General features: G+C 45.4%; 1 protein-coding gene across 4 annotated transcripts in view; it reads left to right on the top strand.

Annotated features, from left to right (window-relative positions):
- Nucleotides 1-20,553, top strand: part of WDFY4 (WDFY family member 4) — a 247,190-nt gene that overhangs the window by 33,906 nt on the left and 192,731 nt on the right. For all 4 annotated transcript variants that reach the window (XM_065919941.1, XM_065919942.1, XM_065919943.1 and 1 more), the window contains 7 exons: nt 1,539-1,728; nt 4,050-4,239; nt 6,250-6,407; nt 7,875-8,327; nt 9,371-9,475; nt 11,079-11,269; nt 18,132-18,712. In XM_065919941.1, the coding sequence (XP_065776013.1) occupies nt 1,539-1,728; nt 4,050-4,239; nt 6,250-6,407; nt 7,875-8,327; nt 9,371-9,475; nt 11,079-11,269; nt 18,132-18,712 (1,868 nt within the window). The remainder of the gene's footprint in view (nt 1-1,538; nt 1,729-4,049; nt 4,240-6,249; nt 6,408-7,874; nt 8,328-9,370; nt 9,476-11,078; nt 11,270-18,131; nt 18,713-20,553) is intronic.

Consider the following 20,553-nt stretch of genomic DNA (forward strand, 5'->3'; position numbering starts at 1 on the left):
CTCCAGAAAACTTCTCTTGCCTCTCTAGCGGAGGCGGGGTGCTGTCTGTCTTACTTCTCTTTGTGCCTTGGCTAGGGTATCACATGGAGTAGGTACATGGGACCATTTGGGGACTGCCAGTGCCGCTGTCCACTGAACATGCATATTCACATCTGCATCCAGGTTAGGCCAATGCTCAAGCCAGAATCCTCATTGCCAGTGGGTATCTCATGAGTTTTGCCAGATTCCACTTATTCAGGGCTGTCCCCTAAGCTTCACTTGTTAGACATTTAGGCCTCATTTGCCCACATATAAATCATATTTTGAGTGGTGGTCAGGACACAGTATTGGGTACTGAAACAAGTCTTTACTGTGTGGTTTCCACGTGCTCTTCAGGGAGTTAATGCAGCCCTGTCTTCAGTGGTCCTCTCTACGTACGGACAGAATGTGAGCCACAGCGATACCACCTCAAGGTTCTTCAGAGTTTCCTTATTTCATTCCATAAAAATATACAGAGCTCCTCTTGGGTGCATCTCTGTATTAGACCCACACCCTCTCATAGAGATGACAGAGAGATGGAGAAGCCAACTGGGGAGACCAATCACAGGAATAAAGGAGCAGGGTCCAATTTTTTAAATGCTCTGATGGAAAACTGAGAGATGTGCTGGGAAACGAGAGCCAGGGGACCTGACTTATGGTTGAGCATAGGTGGAGACACTTCTGAGGAAATGGCATTGAACCAGGGAGCTGAAGGTTGGGATGGAGATGTGAAGAAGGGAGGAGACAGGAGAGGAGAAGAAACGGCTGGCCAAGTGAAGGGTCACATGGCCACCATCACCTGCCATCTTCAGGGGAGACCAGAAAAGGGGACCTGTCCTCAGTTCCATGACTATCCAGCTGAGACTCCATCACTGCACAAAAAGGGGCTCAAGGATTTGGACAGAAAGAGCTTTCCATATTCGCCAAAGTGGAAGAGGGTCCCCGCAAGACCACCAAGAACCAAAAGGAGAGTGCGTAGGATAACGTGATGGAAGAGGCAGGGCTGGGCCATGCAGAGCTCTGGGAGCCATATTAGAGTGCTTGGTTTCCATGCCAGTGCACAGGAGGTTTTCAGGAGGTAACCATAGGAACATGGGATGGGTGGGGGCAAGAAGTCCAGCTAGGAAGTTATAGGATAACGCTCGTAATCTTACAGAGAAGTAGAGGTTGAGTGCCAGCCAGGGATTCAGGAACATGGTTCTCTTTTTAAATAGCACCGTTAATTCTGTATTTTAATCACAGGTGGCATTTTCTGCATTTCTCTATAATAAGACACCTCTCTAAGTCAAACACTTTTGTGCTATTCTGGCGTGGAAAGGATAACCACTGCTTGTACTGGGTTAGGAGTCCACATTTTCACCCTGCCACCTTTTTATAGGTGGCTGTTGACCATACCAGTCTCAGGCAGCGGGTGATCATCCACAATTTTCTCTCTCCTGCTGAGACAAGGAAAATTAAGGAAGAAATGCATTACAGGAAGGAGGCTTCCTAATCAGAGACTTTGTATTTTTCCCCCTCAGATGTTGCTCAACATTTGCGGTGAGGCTCAGGGTCTGGAGGGACTTCTCTCAGGAAATGAGCTCCAGTCTCTCATGATTGCCACGACGTGTCTTCGGGAGCACAGCTGCTACTTTTGGAAGGAGCCCACCTTCTGTGTGCTGAAGACCATCTCCAAGGCCCAGAATGTCGGCGTCATCCAATACCTACACGGTTTGTCCCTGGGAGACCAGGGATGGTCTGTGGGCACACTTTCTAGAATAAGACTCTGGGATGCCCTGGCAGCATTAGCATAGACTCCAGGGATCAGAAAAGAGATGAACAAACAGGGTTTTCACTGATGCCCAATTATGCCTAGTAGGTGGCCCTCTATTACTTAGGTCCATTTACGGCAGGGCTTTTACTGTTCATTTTGATGATCCATTGGAAGGGAGGGGAAAGGGCAACTTATTTACTACACATACTGTCAAACACATACTATGCTGAGCTCATTTGTATATTATCTAATTTTTTTGAGCTAGATATTGATGAGTAATGCCATTTTGTAGTGAGGAAACAGATGATTAAGCGTGACAGAAGAATTTGCCAAGGCTCCCCAGCTAGTGAAGAACAGAATCACATATTAAACCCGAGATGCCCAATTCCAGTGCCTTAGGTTCTGCTCTGGACAGTGTGTGTAAAAGTTAAGGACTTAGATTCTGAGGTTAGACAGCCAGGCTGTGGGCTCCTGGCCTGTCCTCCTAGCTGAGTGACCGTCAGCACTTTACGCCTGTGTGCTTCAGTTCCTTTGTCTGTAAGATGGAGATAACAATCCCACTGATCTCACTGGATTGTTGTGATGCATTAATGAGTTGGCACATTTGAAGCCCTCAGATAACACCTGGCAGTGGATGCCCCGTTGGTCAGCATCCCAGCATCATTACTTGGCTGTGATCAAAGGCTGTACCCTGAGGGAATCAATGCTTTAGCTGTCCCAGGACTTCCCTTAGCATTGTCTGTCTCCCAAGGACTCAGGTAATGCTGGGAAGCACAGACACCACTGTGACCTGCAGAATCTTGGGGAAATGTATTGGTCTCCTTTCAGGTGCTGGCCCACCGTGGGGCAGGGAGGGAGGCTCTGCAAGGATCACTTGGATGAGTAGGTTTTAACAAAAGTCTTCAGCTGACCTTCCCACCACTGTTGTTCAGCTTCACCAGCTGAAGTACCTCTTAGGAACACAACCATCCATCTCTTGGGTTAACTCCAAAGGATCTGAGCCTGCCAATATGACCTGCTTGTCCATAAGCACTTGTCCTATGACTTGTCTTCTTTCTGGGACCTCTCACCCCCTCTTATGTCAGGGGGTGAGAGCTGGGCACATACAAGTCCCCCCTCTGACTGTAACTGAGCCCTGGGATGAAACATCATCCCCAATTTCATGACTGAAATTTCCCGATGAAGCTATGGTCCAGTGGTAACAGTGCAGGGCTGAGCCAGGCCTGAGGTGCTCAGTAGCCCATGCACCCCTCACAGACCAGCCCCACACAGGGGTTTCTCGGAGACCCCTGAGAAAAAGCTGCCTGCCTCGCTGGCAGGGGTCTCTCACTGTAGTCATTATTCCCAGCTGGAAAAAAAAGCCATGTTATGGAGATCTAGTCACCTAGAGTCCTGTGCCCAGGGCCCCTGCAGGGAATGAGTATTTTCCATGGGCCTATAGGCTGAAGAGAAGGCCAGGAAGTGAGGACTAGGCTGGTGTTTCCCTGCCAAGCCAGCAACTCTCAGTGCTTCCCTGCCCAGCATGCAGTCTTGAGATCGTGTCCTTGGCCTCACAGGTGAGGGACTGAACATGCCTTATCTCAAATTTTGGGAGACACTTTTTCTGAACGCTGGCGTGGGTTTCCTGGCATTCAGAAGAGGCTTCTCCTAATGAAAGAACCCTAAAAACAGTGATCCATCAAAATGCAAACCCAATGGCATCTTTCTGCTGACTCAGTTCTTCCCCTGGCTTCTCATAGCTCTGGGGTAAACAGTGCATTCCATAGCAGGCCACATACCAGCTGGACTGTCTTCTGCCTTCTACCTTGTAGAACACACTTCCAGGCTCCAACCCTCTGAATTCTTTAGCAGCTGAAACACACCATCTTTTTGCCCTTCGTCTTCCCACGTTTTCATATATCCTTCCCTGCACTTTTCATCAAGCTAATTTCTGCACAGCATTGCTTCCTTAAGGTCTCCTGTGACACTCAGGTCTTGTGTCTTACATCTTGTTATTTAACAGACCTGGATCCCTCTGCATGCTGGAAATTAGGGGCAGAGGGCTAAGAGACTTTCATCCTCTTCCTTTTTAACTTACTCTCCATCTGGGCCCCAGAGCGTGGCTCTCAGGAAGACACTTCTCAGAGAGGAGGCTTCTTGATCCAGGAGTCAGCAGAAGTGTTTTGGATGAATTGTTATTCACATCTTGACATACAATTTAAAGTCAGGTGGGGAGGGAATGACCCCGGCAGCAAAGCTATTGTCTCTGAACTCAGCATGGGTGTGTTTCCCTCTACAGCCATGGATTGCATCAAGATCTGCCTCCAAAACCTCTCCAGGCTCGTTGACACCCTCCCCGCTCCTGAGGTGAGCGAGGTAGTGAGCCTCGTCTTGGGCTTTGTGAAGGACTCCTATCCCATCTCCTCAGCTCTGTTCCTGGAGTTTGAGACGGGGGAGGGCTACCCTCTGCTGCTCAAAGTGTTACTTCGGTAAGTGGCTGTGCTTGGTGGGATCTGAGGCTGTGCAGTGGAAGCTGAGGCCCTCAGAACCATATATGATGCTCTGGAGAAAGATATTGAGGCTTCTCAGAATGTCTTCTGAAATATAAATTTCCATAGATGGTGTCCAGAGAGTCTTTTATTGCAAAAGTAATACAATGTGCAGCTGAGTTTGAAGCTACTTCTTTAGGAAACCAGTGGGTGATCTCAATAATAGTTTTACCAAGTCCATTTGGTGGCAGGTACTGCCGGCACGCCTGCTGCTCTGACAGTCACCTGTCAGGTCTATATCCTGTTTGGAAGGCTTTCTAGGATGGCTGTGACGAGCTCTGCCAGTGTGATGAGGGGCAGGAAGTGCCCACAGATCAGCGAACACCAGGACTAGCCCTCTGCCAATGGCTGGTAGAAGCTGATGGATATACACCCAGCAAAGTTGCCCCTTGGGTGGGATAGCTCTACTTTGCCTTCAGAGTCCCCAGGAGGACTAAGCTCCAATTGCTCTTGCTTGGTAATGTTGCTGTGCTGGCTTCCTTCCATTCCCTGTCTCAGAGGGCCTTTCCCCTACTGTTATTCTCAAATTATTCATCCATGGGAAACACACAACGATGTGACTCAGCAAAATCTGGACTAATTTCCTCCACTCTGAATTGCTATGTCCTCTTCAAGTTGGGTCCAGGGATTTGATAAACCAAGGGATGGAAGTGAAAGAAACTTGGGGATGGCCCAAACTCTTCCACTGGTTATGGGGAAGCTCTGTAAGGGCAAAGCCACAAAAATTCCCTTGGCTTAGCTCTGAATATGAGCAGCGTTGCTCATCTGTAGGGTGCAGATTACCATTGTGCTTTACAGATTTTGCTACAGTCAGGCTTTTAGTCTAGAGGGATGACTCGGATAAGGGGACTGAAATCCCAAAGGAATGGGATTAGACGACAACATCCAGAGGACCTTCCTCCAAAGGCACACACAGAATGAACGTCTCTATGTGCTTAGTCTGTCAGACTCACTTAGCCTTAAACAGACTCAGTCGTGTCTGACTTGTTGTGACCCCATGGACTATATAGCTCATTGTAGCTGCCCATGGAATTTCCCAGGCAAGAATACTGGAGTGGGTTGCCATTCCTTTCTCCAGGAGATCTTACCAATCCGGGGATGGAACCCAGGTCTCCTGCATTACAGGCAGATTCTTTACTGTCTGAGCCACCAGGGAAGCCCAAGGAACGTCTCTACAAGAATGCCATATTTTACACGAGTCTGGACCATCACTGACTGGTGACTGCTACCATGGATGTCTCTGTCATAGCAGTTCCTGAATATCTCTTTGGTTAAATGGCTGGTTGGTTTTCCCCAGACTTCTTGTGGAAGGCAAGAGGGAAAATAAACTGTTCAGGGAATGTCAGAAAAGACCCAAATCAGCTCATTTGTTTTCCTTTCTGCCTTAATGGAAGTCACACTGCGAACACTTTTACCCTTGACATGACAATGAGACTTAAGAGACCATTCTCCATGAGAAGAGCAAGGCAGCCCACTACACATAAGTAGCTGAAAATGAAAGAAATACCCACCCTTGAAATAAGCAAGAAGAAATCTAATAAAGTCCAATTATTTCCCATGGGGTTTGTATTGTTGCTCTTCTGAAATATCAAATCTCTCATTTTGGGAGTGCTCCTGCCCTGCTGGTGCCTGAAGCCCATACATTTTGGGAGTCCTACCACGGAAAGCAGCTCTCCTGTGAGCAGATGCTGTGGCTCTTCACAGGTTTCTCTGTATTGTATCTCTGCAAGTCCTTAGATCTAGGGCTGATGCTTGCAAACAGAGTGACTTTTATCCATCCCCCCGCCCCACCCACCATCATGCCTTCTGGTGCTAAACTGGTGGAGATCTTTGGGGTCATGCCGAGCACTGTGATCTTCATTGCCTCCATCTCCCTGTGAAGAGCATCTTGAGCAAACCTGGCTGTTCTGTCCAAGACATCCAGGGAGCTGGTCTCGTCTGTCCCCACAGGTACGACGGACTAACCCAGAGCGAGGTTGACCCCCACCTGGAGGAGCTTTTCGGGCTGGTGGTATGGCTGACAACCTGTGGGAGGTCAGAGCTGAAGGTGTTCGACAGCATCACTTACCCGCAGCTGGAAGGTTTCAAGTTCCATCACGAGGCTTCTGGTGGGTCTCTGGGCATCTCTGGGTGCCTTGTGCCCTGACAAGGCTATGCAGATCATTTCCTGATTCTCTGTGCAGAAACAAACATGTGGCACCTGTCAGTGACTCAGCAGGGTCTGATTCTGTCACGCCTTTGGGGGATTACCTATGTATTTAGAATCTCTCCTTTATACATTTTCCCAAATGCCCTGGGTGAGACTTAGAGGATATGTTTGCTCAAATAATGGAGACAGTCTATGATTTCCATTCTCACCTCTGATGTGACTTACTCTGTGACATCTGCTTGTCTAACAGGGGCTGATGGCCCTGGAATAGCAACCCAGGCTCAGAGTCAGTGCCTCCTTAGTTCTATGATATTTTGATTGATTGATTGACTGATGAATTCAATCAACATGTACTGATGCTTCTGTCCAGCAGCCACTCTGCACCATGCTGGAAACCACGGTGAACAGGCCAGGTGTCTCTGCCTTAAAGATGCTCTACAGAGACTGTCACATAAATCCTGAGCTATAATCTATTCAATAACTGACTGATAAAATAAGAACAGAGGTGACACTAGGGGTGAGGTTTAGCTCTGCCTGGGTCAGTCAGGAAACTGTACAGAGAGTCTCATTCAAGAGAGGTTTCAAGGCAAAGGATGGGTGGGCTAGGAAGGAAGGAGGGGGACGAAGTGGAGGGTAAAAAGCTGTGGGGCCAGTGTAGGGAAAGCCACTGGATGTGACTCCAGCAGACATACAGGGCAGTGTGTGGATTAGAGAGGAGTTTCAGAAACATTTCGAGTGTCTGAGGCAGAGAGAGCTGGAAGTGGTGAGTTCTGTGAGGAAGTGTCTCAAGGGCAGGATAGAATGAGACTTGACCTTGTATCTGGAGAGAAAAAGGGGGATGGTCTTTTTATTTAACAGCTTGTCTAGAAATGAAACTGACTTTGCTTAGTAATCTTTAACATCATTTGATTTTAGCTAATTAAAACCAGTCCTCCAGCCCTGTGCTGCCCAATGGAAATATAATGTGAGCCACATTACATAATTTTAAATGTTCTAATTACAAAATTGTAAAAATTAAGAAGAAACAGGTTAAATTATTTTTCATAATGTATTTTCTTTAACTCTATATAGCCAAAATATTTCCATCAAAAATGTGAGCATATAAATAACCGTTAATGATTTTTTTCATCGTGTTCTTTTCTTTGTGCTATGTCTTAGAAATCTGGCGTGTATTTTTAACTCAGGCATGCCTGGGTTCACAGTAGCCACATTTCAATGCTTAATTAGCCAGCACATCTTGGACAATGCAGTTCTAACCTTACTCATACCTTATGCAGATGGCTTCTCTGGACTTGTGATAGATATTAACTACAGGAATTAGAAAGTAGAAATTTTAAATGGCACATCCTCGTGATAATTCAACCACATATTTCTAAGCATAGTCAGGAGAAATGGCTTGCAGGATGATTCCTTTTTGCATCTTCAGGGGTGACTGTGAAGAATCTTCAGGCCTTTCAAGTCCTGCAGAATGTTTTCCACAAAGTCAGCGACCCCATCCTCTGCACCAAAGTCCTGTCATCCATTAGGACCATGTGGACCTGGAACACCCGCAACTTCTTCCTGCTGGAGTGGACCCTGCAGCCCATCTCGCAGTTTGTGGAGATCGTGCCCCTGAAGCCGACCCTGGTGCAGAGGCACTTCTTCCAAATGCTGGAGGCCCTGGTGTTTGAGCTGCGTTACGTGCCCCATGAGATCCTGCGGAAGGTGCAGCGCCTGATCCAGGAGAGCCCGGAGTCGCTCTGTACCCTCGTGGCCCTGCAAAGCATCCTCAGGATTGCTGGTGGCGACCCGCTCTTCACTGACATCTTCCGGGACTCGGGGCTTCTGGGTCTGCTGCTGGCTCAGCTGCGGAAGCAGGCCAAGATCCTGAGGAAGTCAGGTGCCTCCCTGGAGCATCAGGAGGGGAAGTGGGGAATGGGCCGGGGTCAGTGTTAGCTGGGCCTGGTCTGTATGCCAGCCTCACCACCCATCAACATAACAGAGAGAAGTGAGTGTGCAAGAGTCGCCTGGTGCCATGAAGGTTAGAGAGAGTACCCTTGGGATACGTGGCTTCACAGAGCAGGCAGCCTCCCTGTTTTCTGTAACTTGCTTGCTCTTCCCCATGATAAGTTGAGAGGGCTAGGTGTAACTTTAAGCCAACCCATGGGCTAACTCAGGCCTGATGAGTTCTAAGCTATCAGATACCTCCTGCACCAGTTATTGTCTGCCTGCATAGATGGGTAGATGGGGCAACAACACGACAGGACCTCAGGAATGCAAAAGGGAAAGGCCTGAAGAGAGGCCTGAAGCTCTGGGTGGGAGAAAGGTGTGGGATCAGCTCTGGGGTCTACCCTGCTCACACGGTGCTGTAGGTCCCAGTGATCTCCCACTCGGAACAGAGGTCAACAACCAGGGCCTTGCTGGCCCAGCTTGCCCCTCTAAACTTGGCCACACTTTTCTGTGCCCTGCTGGGTTGTATGTATACCCATGGCTTCTTGGCAGCATCTCCTCACCTCTGCCTCAAGAGTGCTGGCCTGGTTCTTTTCCTGCCTAACCATGCCCCATATACATACCTTGGATTTTTCTATAAGCCTTCCAGGGGACTCTGATGCAATTCAAGTTGGAGAGCTTCTGATGTAGGGATTGTAGGGTCACATCTTACAAGTTGGGAGGCACACTCCTTTACAACGGAAGCATGATATTCATCTTTCTTTAAGAAGATAGACAGTGGACATGTCAATGGACATGAGTTTGAGCAAACTCCAGGAGACAGTAAAGAACAGGGAAACCTGGTGTGCTGCAGTCCATGGGATCACAGAGTTGGACATGACCTACTGACTGAACAATGACAACAAAGAGGATAGAAAAGTAATAGAATTGGAGATTTGGGGCCATATCATATGTACTTAAATTTTTTTTTTCATTGTTTCTTAAATATGGCAGGAAACAAAGAGTTCAATCCTGGAGTTCAAGATACAGAAAGAGAACTGACTTGTGTGATGCTGAAAACTGTGGTCACGCTTCTGAAAGGGTCAGTTAGGAATGCAGGTGAGAATGGTACCAAATTCACATTGTGACTGCTTGGGGAAACACTGACTATTTCCTGATGATTTATGTCAGTGTTCAAAGGCTATATCCAAAGAATAGCCAACACTATGGCTGTGGCTAATGTCCATTTACTGCTTTATGTCTGGTGATCATCAGTAAATTGGTAGACACATCAGTTGACACTTTTTACTGTTTAGGTTGCTAAATAAGGTTGTGAGTCAGAGTTATCTTAAATTTATGAGACCACAGAAACCCCATTTCTCTCCAGTAAAATCTTTTAATATCCTGCTGCACCGATTACAGTTGCTTTTATAAAAAGATTCGAATTGTAAAATATTGTCATCATTTTTAGAGATATAATTTGACGTGCTTCTAGCCCATGATGGATTTAGTAGCTTCATTCATTAAAAAAATAATTTAGCTTCCTGAGATCATGTGGCTCCCATGTTTAAAAATACATGCATGTATGTTATACTATGAAGCAGATGCATCGAAAAAGTGACATGAGTGGGTTTTTGGTGATCTGGTGCATCTTTACCTGGGGCCCTCACAGTCAACTATACCAACTGTGAATGACTATTTCATTATGGGAGAACATCTCTAATGTGAGACTATAAAAGATTTCCTGGAGGTTCTGGTTAAAAGGGAGATACATATTCCTAGGCTCCCTCCCAGAGATCTAATTATCAGGTCAAGGTAGAGCCCAGAAATCTACTTTTAAACAGACCCCCTAGGTGATTCCATGTAAGGAATCCTTGGCTCATAATTGGGAAATCCTGCTTCATGGAGTTGACCAGCTCAAATCTACATCATGCCATTTGAATGATCCAGTTACTTCCTGGTTCTTATTCTACATGTAATTACTCCAAAGATCAATCCTGGGGAAGAAATTCTTAAGATTACTTTTAAACAAAAAACATACCATTAGCCATATTTCTTTGATTCTGCTCCCCCACCATCCCAAGAAACTGCCTATGAGTTAAATTCATTCTTAAATTCTGGCTTGCTTTTAATAAGACTTTAGGCAGAGATAAGAATTGATAAGATAAGAATTGCCCTCAGACGGTAAAGCATCTGCCTACAATGTGGGAGACCCAGGTTCGGTCCCTGGATTGGGATGACTCCCTGCAGAAGGAAATGGCAACCCACTCCAGTATTCTTGCCTGGAAAATCCCATGGACTGAGGATCCTGGTAGGCTACAGTCCATGGGGTCGCAAAGAGTCGGACACAACTGAGCAACTTCACTCACTTCACTAGATTAGGGAATAATGTGGAAATAAGTGTCAGAGGTATGTCCAATTAAAGTTTATATTACTTAGAAAAGGGGGGGGGGAGTGTGGTTTCAAAAGCAGAATTCTCACTAGAGAAGTAAGCGTTTTTTTGTTTTTTTTTTAAATTCTCAGCTACATAGTTTCTCTATTCCTCTTCTTATTTTAACAGTAAGAATTGATTTTGAAAAAAAAAAGTTTCTAATGGGTGGAAAAAACACATACATATGTAGCCAAACAAACTTGGAAATTGTAAAGTAAAGCTGTCCTTATAATTGAAACTAAGGTGCCAAGGTACCCATCACTCTAGCAATACTGTCTGTCTGGTCCCCAGTTGTCCTGAAAGACCACGGCATGGTGCCCTTCATCAAGATCTTCCTGGATGATGAGTGCTACCGGGGAGCCTCACTCAGCATCTTGGAGCAGCTCTCAGTCATCAACGCTGAGGAGTACATGAGCATCACTGTGGGTGCTTTGTGCTCGTCCACTCAAGGGGAAATACAGCTGAAACTGGATCTCCTGAAGGTGATGTCACGTCCTCCTTTGTGATGGGCTTTCCTATGGACATGTAGCAAGTGATCGGCATTTGCCCATGCATTCATTCCTTCACTTGGTCACTTATCATACAGGTAGAGTAGTACTAGCTGCTGTCACAAATAAATCCCACCTACTCAATAGCCTGGCATATTAGAGGTTTCTTACATATGGTCCAATCAGTAACTGGGAGGAATGTCATTCAGGGACTACTGTCACCTAGGCATCTAATCCAGTGAGCAGACAAAGGAAGGGAGAGCAAAGAAAATGACACACATTCTTTTTCTGGCCTAGAACTGGTGTGTGTCCAATTTTCCTTGGGCAGGATTCATCCGGATGCATGAGGTGCCAGGAAATGTAGCCCTTGGTTGGGCAGTTACTTCCCAGCCACACTGTAAACTATGGACGTGGAGCCCGAATCGCTGGTGGCCAAGCTGCTGCCTTGTTTAATTGTCCAGCCTTTAGTGAGCATCTACCAGTTACCAGGCCTGATGCTGAGTGCCCAGGACACACAGTTGAATGAAACTCAGCCTTTGCTTACTGGTAGCTCTAGACTAGGACTAATATTAAATAAGCAATCATGGTGATGCAGCATGGCTATGCCCTGGTAGATGCTGAAAGCAGGCTGCCATGGGAACAGAGAAGTAGAAACCAGCGTTGCCTTGCATGTTTGAGGAAGGGTCACAGAGGAGCAAACGTCTGAACTGGGAAGAGGAAGCCAAAGGCAGTCAAAGGCACAGGAACAGTGGTTACACAAGGAGAAGTCAAACTAGGGTGTCACCTTTGGAAAACAAAGAAAAGCGTATATTTTTGTTTTTATAATATTGTTAACCATCATCAAATTGTCTTAAAATAGTTAAAGATGATAGTAAGTATCATCAGCCTTACAGCTCTCACAATTTTCTTTCTGTTCCTGCTTTTCCATTTCTTTTGTCTGTGGGGGCTTATACCTTTAACTAAAATACCCTATCTTTTGTTTATGGCTGTTTAAGAGAAAAGCAGACTGAAATGCAAATATCCCCCAGGGAACTGATTTGGGGACCTATCACATCTATGTGCAAAAGAACCCTGTATGCAATACATACTCCTGTTTCATTACCATGTTATACTGGACCACTGGTGAATTTTGTATAACACAAAGTTGCTCTCACTTCCAAAATTAAACACTCAACCATATTTAGCCATGACTATCTCAGTACAAAGCCATCTTAACAGTTAGAGAACGACATTTCGTTTATTTTACCTACTTAATTTCTCAGCAAAGCCAGTGTCAGGCACTGATGTAGCTGTGTTCATGTAATCTGGTGACCTAAGCCTGTAGAGCTCACCTTAGCCAATGTGTCAGGAGAAGACCACCCAAAAGTGACATTTTGACTATAGTTATTGTGCATTTCATAGATGACAAGAACCAAAACAGTGATTTAATCACAGAGTCAAAAAGTCAGTGAAGGTAATGGAACAAAAAAGGAAAATTAAAGGTCTTTTGAAAGATATTGGAGTTCCATGGTTATGTGAAGTAACAGGTCTGAAGGGAGCATGTAGAGGGGAGATTAAGGGAGAGAGATAGCAAGAATTAATGAGAGTTTATAGTTGGAAAGCACCTTGGCTTCATGTGATCCAGTCCTGATGTGGCAGTAGAGTCAGACCTGGAGAGATTCTAATACTTAACAGTGAAGTTGAATTTGAGCCTAAGACTAGTGACTAAAAATTTGGTGATCTTTTCTCTTCACCATGCTCTTTGTTGAATTTTTTCTCATATGTCTCTGTTCACCTTAATTTGAATGAGGGGCAGGGAAGGCAGGCAGCAAGGCAGTCAGGACTTTGATTTTCTGTTGGATGAATAATTGGAATCCCTAACTGTACCTGGCATTTTCACATTTATAGTCAAACAGATCCATGGAGAGGAAAGTTTTGGAGAGTACAGTGTTTTTGTGTCTATTACAGAAAAACTCTCTGCTTTGCTCCAAAGTTCATCTTGCTTATCTGATAGCCCAGAGGCACCTTACTAGAGTGTCAGACCTTCGGTAATAAGGCTGAATTTCCAGAATTAGCAATGTGAAGCCATGGTGTTTTACAGATTCAATATCATTTCAGTATCACACTACCAAGAGAGTACATTAGGGATGAATACTGTGTGAGCTTTTTAAACACAGTCATACCCTGGGCTTCCCTCATAGCTCAGTTGGTAAAGAATCCACTTGCAATGCAGGAGACCCCGGTTTGATTCTTGGGTCAGGAAGATCCTCTGGAGAAGGGATAGGCTACCCCCACTCCAGTATTCTGGCCTGGAGAATTCCACGGACTGCATAGTCCATGGGGTTGCAAAGAGTCAGGTACGACTGAATGACTTTCACCTTCACTTTCACCCTGCGCTCAATGTGCTGTCTTCTTCCTGGGTACCAAGTTACTGCTGGGCAGTGAGGAGGGTGCCTGGAGCCTCCACGGCTCTTCTGGGGCCAGGCTGATAACACACTGAAGCTCTGGTGGGTTGTGGGGAAGGACTGGACCCCAGAGCCTGTTCCAGCCTTGCCCACCATCGAGTCCTGTGAGCAACTAGCCAACATTTGCTGGAATCTGATGTGAGATAGGCCTTTGTTCTAAATCAGTTTGGGAACCCCTTGGGAAACAAAGATGTAAAATTAGTTCTGGCTAGATTTCCCTTTTTGGTCGTTGGGAGTGTGCCTGCCCTGTGCCTGCAAAGTGGGTCAGATGTAAAATGAAGGGGAAGTGATGGAATGTGGGAACCTCAAAGGCAGGACCTTCCACCCCACCACCTGATAAAGGTTTGCCATCTCTGAAGTATACTCACATCATGGTGCCACCCTCTCTTCCTTTCCCTGAGAATTAGCCAGCTGCCCTGGAGGAGAAAATTCCTCCAGAAACATGTGACTTAAGGCAGTTGCTTCCAAAAATCCAGTGGTGCTTCCATACCAATACAGAAGCACATGTGACTTCACCACCTAATTCTGGCAAATGATAACCAAGTTAAAGAATAATGTAAGCAAATGAATTTCCTCTCCACGGCCAGTGGGACCATGATTGGGTTATGCACAAATTCAGATTGATTTGCTAATATACATTTAGCTGTTCAACTCTGAGCTTAATTGCATTACCTCACCCGTCTTCCAGCATGACACATGGAAAATTATGAGGAATAACAAATAATAGAATGTGAAATAAATCCTGTTAGTCCTAACATAGTTAGCGCTTTGCAGCAGACATCCATTTTATAGATTCAAGCTGGAGGAATACTAACTCAGAGACGATGACATGGTAACTGAGTTAAGGAGGAGAAAATGTGCTTAACGCTGACCTTTCTTGAAATGTGTCAACCCTAGCCTGATTACTTTGACTTCAGCTGATTAAATTTACTCCCTTCCGCAGACTTGCAAGCCTAGGTGATGCATTATCATGCAAAGTTGAATGACAGTAATGGAGACCCTCCTCCTAGGCCCCCAGTTCCTGACAAATCGTTTCCCGAAGTAGTGCAGTATTTATTTTCCTTTATGATAGAAATGTTTCTCTTTAGTTGCTATGAAATTAAGTCTTTGTAATTAGATTTTGGACTCTTTACTTTATGACTCTGCAAATATGAAATTAACCCCATCCCAAGAAATAATAGAGAAGCCTGAGTTCTAATGACATTACCCCCATTTTAGATAATGACTCTGAATTTAATAAATCAAACAAAGCAACAATTAAGGACAGCCATTCCTTTTTTTCCTCCCCCCTCCCTATAGGAGGAGAGAAGTGCCATCTAGGAATTAAGGGGATAGACCCTCTGAGAGACACAGATCATAAGGATAGCTATTATTGTGTTGATCTCTTTTTAAAACATCTGCCCTCAGCACTCGGAATGACGGAGATCTGTTGAGCAATATTTGGTATCAAACTGGATAATTGGAAGGTGGTTTCTTAAGGGAATAGGGGAGTTTTAGTGGTCATCTAGCACTCAGACAATTGCTTATAATCTGATTAGTTTTATTTGTTAATCATTCTCTCTTTTGGGTGTTTATTTTGTCATGTGTCATGTGATAAGCAGAAGACTTCCATTCATTCCATTTGCCCTGAATAACGTAATAGTGGTTTTCAGAGCTATTGAAAGCACTCACATAAATTTAGACAGTTTAACACCCTAGAGCCTCAGATTTCTTGATGTATTGGTACTTTATTTACTTTTTATGGCACTAGTCACATTGAGACAGGTTGAGATAGACAGTGCTGAAGCACACGCTAATGGTCAGTCAGCCTTTCGTGTGGATTATCAGATGGCAGGAAGAGACTACCACCACTCAGCATACTTGAAGGTTAGAGTGCATTTCCACCTTGGTAAAGAAGTGTTAATTCTGTCCAGAGTGAGTTGCTCATACAAGGCAGGCACAGACAACTGGCCCCAGAATCCCAGGGTTGGAGGTGGGATTTTGGGAAGGCAGCTGTGGTGATGCTGTGTATTCAGAGAAAGTCCCTGCCTAGTCTAGGGAACTCTGCTGCTAAACCATAAGCTTTTACATTCACCAACATTACTATCCTGGAGAATCTGTTCTAATAGTCTACAAATAATCTTCTCTGTAAGGACCTGTCTATAAATGCAATCCTTCCTGAGTTTTGAGCCAAATACAGAAGTAGTTGAACTTCCCTTTTGGCTCAGTGGTAAAGAATCTGCCTGCCAATGCAGTAGACACGGGTTTGATCCCTGAGTCAGGAAGCTCCCCTGGAAAAGGATACGGCAACCCGCTCCAGTATTCCTACCTGAGAAATCCCACGGATGGAGGAGCATGGCAGGCTACAGCCCATGGGGTTGCCAAAGAGTCGGACATGACTTAGTGACTAAACAAAAACAGAAGTAGTTAAGTCATATCCTCACCTAGGAGGAGAAAGCAGCTATCACTAGAAATACTAGTCTTTAGTGTTTCAATTTGCCTCTATCTGTCAGACAGTCTGGAAAGCCCATTTCCCTGAAGCATATCCCATGACTCTGATTTGATCCCCTGTAAGTGGGTGACCCTGATGTTGGGTTTCTTTTAAAGAACAAAATAATTCAATTTCCCCACAGCCATCCCCCTGAGCTGCGGTGGGCAATGATTGATCTAACCACCATAAGTCATGCATTTCCTTTTCCTATAACTGGGAAAAGATCAATTGACCCACATTGGTAAGGATGAATCTTTCTACCTCACTCTATATGATAATTTGTCCATTTTGAGCATAATCGTGACCTTTGGCCTTGTATAGATCCTCCTAGTTTCTACAGTCTTTGTTTTGTTTACTTGAAATGTCATTGATGGGGCAATGGGAGCACTTTAAGCAGCTTCTCGGTCATCATTTCTCTCCATCTTTGAAAGAGTCCTTGCTTGTGTGCATTAGCTTAGTTCTGGCTCATTTCACACTTTCCTACTGCATGCCTGGGTTCACCGTCCGCCAAGCAGTGCAAGCTTCTTGTAGCAGAATATGATCTTAGATAACAAAATTTGGGTTCCAGTGGTACACATTATATTGTTTCAGACAAACACTAGTGTTAGGCTAGAGTTATCAGCATTTTAGAGATAGAACTAGAAAATTACTTTCCCCCGCAAAGTACATGACTTCATATTTCATATTTACCTATAACTTTACTGAGTTTCTATTTGACTTTCTCTATATGAGAATTTAGAAATCTAGTCCCTTCACTCCCTTTTCTGACCCATCAATTTTCTCTTTGTCGTTGGATTTTCATGTATTATGCCACAGACTATCACCCTAAGCCATGTATTTAAGACACAGCTTCACCCCTCTCTCCCAAATTAGGAACTTTTTCTTCTTTACTTTTTTCTCTTTGAACCTTGTTTCAAGCATCCTGAAATTGACTTTAAGTTGTGCCTGCCAAGAAAATTCTCTTTCCTGTCACTAGAACATTAAACATCGTAAAGGATGAAAGAACTCAAATGCTCCTCCAGCACCTACTAGCTAAACTACAGGGACTAGTCATTTTCTGGGAAACACGCTTAAGAAACCTGGGTGTTTGATGGAGTCCCATTCAATTTTCATGAATAATAAACAGCTAAATACCAAAATCTAGAGGCTTTTGATATTTATCTAAAATCATCCATCCATTCTTCACTCTTAGCTGTGAGACTTTAGCCCAGAATGAGAACTTCTTAACAGCAGTCCTTCTTTCCTTGTAAAACATTTACTGAGCACCTAGTGTATATCATGGATACTAAGAGCAAAGAATAGTACATCAGAAGGGCTTAGTAAATGTTTGATTTCAGAGGGAATTAAAAGTTTGACTGTCCAGAAAAACCTCAGCAGTCTTGCAAAGGTAGATTCTACTATGTGCATTCTAACAGCCTAAACTCCACACATGGTCTATATTATATGCTATACCTATATGTTTCCCTCCATTAAGGATTTCTCTTTTCCACCTTAATTCCCTTGTATATTAACACCAGGTTTTAAGTAGATTTGTTTGACTATCTTCTATTTATTAGAAGAACCTGCGCTTGCACATAGAGGAAGGTAAATAGTAATAAACTGCTTTATATAGATTTCACTGTGTTTCCTTTTGCAATATAGAAAGTGGTTCATTCCATGAGTTTAGCAAGTATTTATTAAGTAGGTGCCACAATCCACAGCAGTGAGTAAGCCTGATTTCATGTCACTTCAATCTAGAGGAAGGCTGAGGGGCAACCCGAAACTAAAATAAAGAGGAACAGTACTGACCTTCCAGTATTTCAGAATTGCCCCTGGGTAACTCGCTATTCCTCTGGCATGGATCCTGGAGGAGCATCAGGAATGCTCTGGCAATGCTGGGCTGGAGCCCAGCATTAAAGATCTGCTGCCTGGACCTCACACACTTTTCTCTCATTGGTTTCAGTCTCTGCTCCGGATCCTGGAGACCCCCAAAGGCCGCGCTGCTTTCCGAGTCTCCAGTGGGTTCAACGGGCTGCTGTCCCTCCTCTCTGACCTGGAGGGGTCTCTCCAGGAGCCCCCACTGCAGACGTGGGGGGCGGTGTCCCCCAGCCAGACCCTGGACCTTGTCCTGCACACCCTCTGTGCTTTGTCTGCTGCACTGTACCTGGACCCTGTCAACGGTGACTTCTTTAGGAGGACCGGGCTCTTTGAGAAGCTGGCCGAGGACCTCTGCTTGCTGGGCTGTTTTGGGGCCCTGGAGGAAGAGGACGCCCCTCCGCCCTCCTGGGAGGACACAAAGGCCAGGCCGTTTGCTGACCTGCTGAGTGCGGCCTTCTCCTCTGCCAGCCTGCTCCCACCCAAGATCCAGAGCTGCCTGCAGGTCCTCAGCTTTCTGGACAGCATGGCCCGAGGCACCCTCCACCTGCGCAGGGACCTGAAGGATGCCCCGAGGACCAGGCAGGAGCTAGTGGTGGACCCTCAGAGGGGAGAACCTGGCTGTGACCCCCAGGGAAACTTCAAGCAGTGGCCAGACCCGGAAGAGAGGTAGAGCTTTGCCGCCTGCTTCCCTAATCTGTCCGTGGTGTGTCTGTCTCCTGGGTCCCATGCACAAATCCTGCGCATGCGTAGTACAAAGTGGGTGTGCGGAAAGTTACACTGCTACTAACCCTCCTGAGTCCATTCCAGCAAGGGCCCTCCTGCCTGATGTTTAAGCCAATAGGAGACCGAAGCGGATTCAGAAGCAAAGGAAACCTTTCTTCTTTTAACAGAGAACGGAGAGCTGCAAGCTCTCTTGCTCTCTGGACAAGCCTGGGGCGGGGCTGCCTTTAGGGACCCTGTATAGAGGGGAGGGGAGGAGACCGCAGTGCTGGGCGCACCGACTGAACATGGCCCACTGCCACCACCTTGAATCGAGTATGGCGCACCTCGCTTCTGCCCCGGATCTGCAGGTTGTCGTGTCCTGCACCAGGAACTCCGGTCTGAAGTGCCTGCCCGGTGCAGGGCCTCTGCATGCAGTAACCAATGAACACGTGAAACTAGACTAAGCACAAAGGAAGATGTTAGACCTTATCTTTTTTTTTTTTTTTTAATTTTATTTTATTAGTTGGAGGCCAATTACTTCACAACATTTCAGTGGGTTTTGACATACATTGATACGAATCAGCCATAGAGTTATACGTATAATTCCATCTTATGTTTCCTGGGGATCCCAGTGGGCTTTGCTGGTGACAGCACGATTTTCTTTCCTTTAAATCAAGTTCACTCTGTCTTGGTTAACTTTGTCTTTTCTTTGCTTTAAATCAAGTTGACTTCACGCCCCTACCCTGAGAGCTGGCAGAAAACCAGTCTGACTCAGTTCAGGGTCAGGGGATGCTGATGAGTCCCACGAGAACCAGGGATGCTTACCTGATCTTGGAAACCGAGGGCAGAGCTCTGCTGCGCACAGGCTCACTTTCTCCTTTGGCAACTCTGATGCCTAGGAGCCTAGGTGCCTGGGCCCAGCCTCTTTGGTGTGCTGAGTAGCCTTTGCCTTCCCAGATGGTGTCTCTTGCTGCCAAGGCACGGCCAGGGCGTGGCTGAGGTCCTTGACTTGTGAGACACAAACCATAGCATCCTTCCCAATCATGGGACTCTTCTTGTTCTTTATTGCTGCTTCCATTTCCCCTAACAAGGACATCTCTTCTGCAGGCCAATCTTCTCAAGGACCTGACTTTGATAAACAAGTTTTTACTTTCCTTCCTATAACACAGAATTTCACTAAAGTGAGGGATCACAAAAAACCGCCCACCTCCCTTGGATCAGGTGGGGGAAAATGAAAGAACAAAGCAACAGAATAGTTGGTATCTTTTTTTCATTCCTCTGAAGCATCAATGATAAGACAAAAATTAATATTGCCGTAAACTATCCTGCCTTCCACCTCTCAGGTCACGTTGCCTTTAACACCACAGGATTCTCTTCTGAAAGACATTTCATTGCACGTGTTTGTCCAAAGTGAGCACCGTGTGTGTCAGCCAGACAGCAGTACTGGGAGCTGGTGGTGAGGGGGTCGGATGTCAGTTCTCCAACCACTGTGATAATCGTGATTGTTCTTGTTTCATCGGCTAATCTGGTAAATCAGTTTGTTTTCTGACCTTGCATTCCTTCAGAATTTGCTCATGATGTTAATTATTGCTGGATTTGATTTGCTGACTTTTTAAAAACATTTTTTGTTTGTGAGAAAGTTCAGCCTTTCACACTTTCTTCACTATTTTTACTGTCAAATTTATGCTAGTCTAATCAGTTGGGCGGTGTTCCCTCTTAGCTATGTAATAGAACTTGCCAGTAAAACCTCAGGACCCTGATGTTTTCTTGTGAGAAAGTTTATTCTTTATTCTTTTTTTTTTTTT

Source organism: Muntiacus reevesi, chromosome 2 (assembly GCF_963930625.1).
Source record: "Muntiacus reevesi chromosome 2, mMunRee1.1, whole genome shotgun sequence".
In the NCBI taxonomy this organism is placed as follows: Eukaryota; Metazoa; Chordata; class Mammalia; order Artiodactyla; family Cervidae; genus Muntiacus; species Muntiacus reevesi.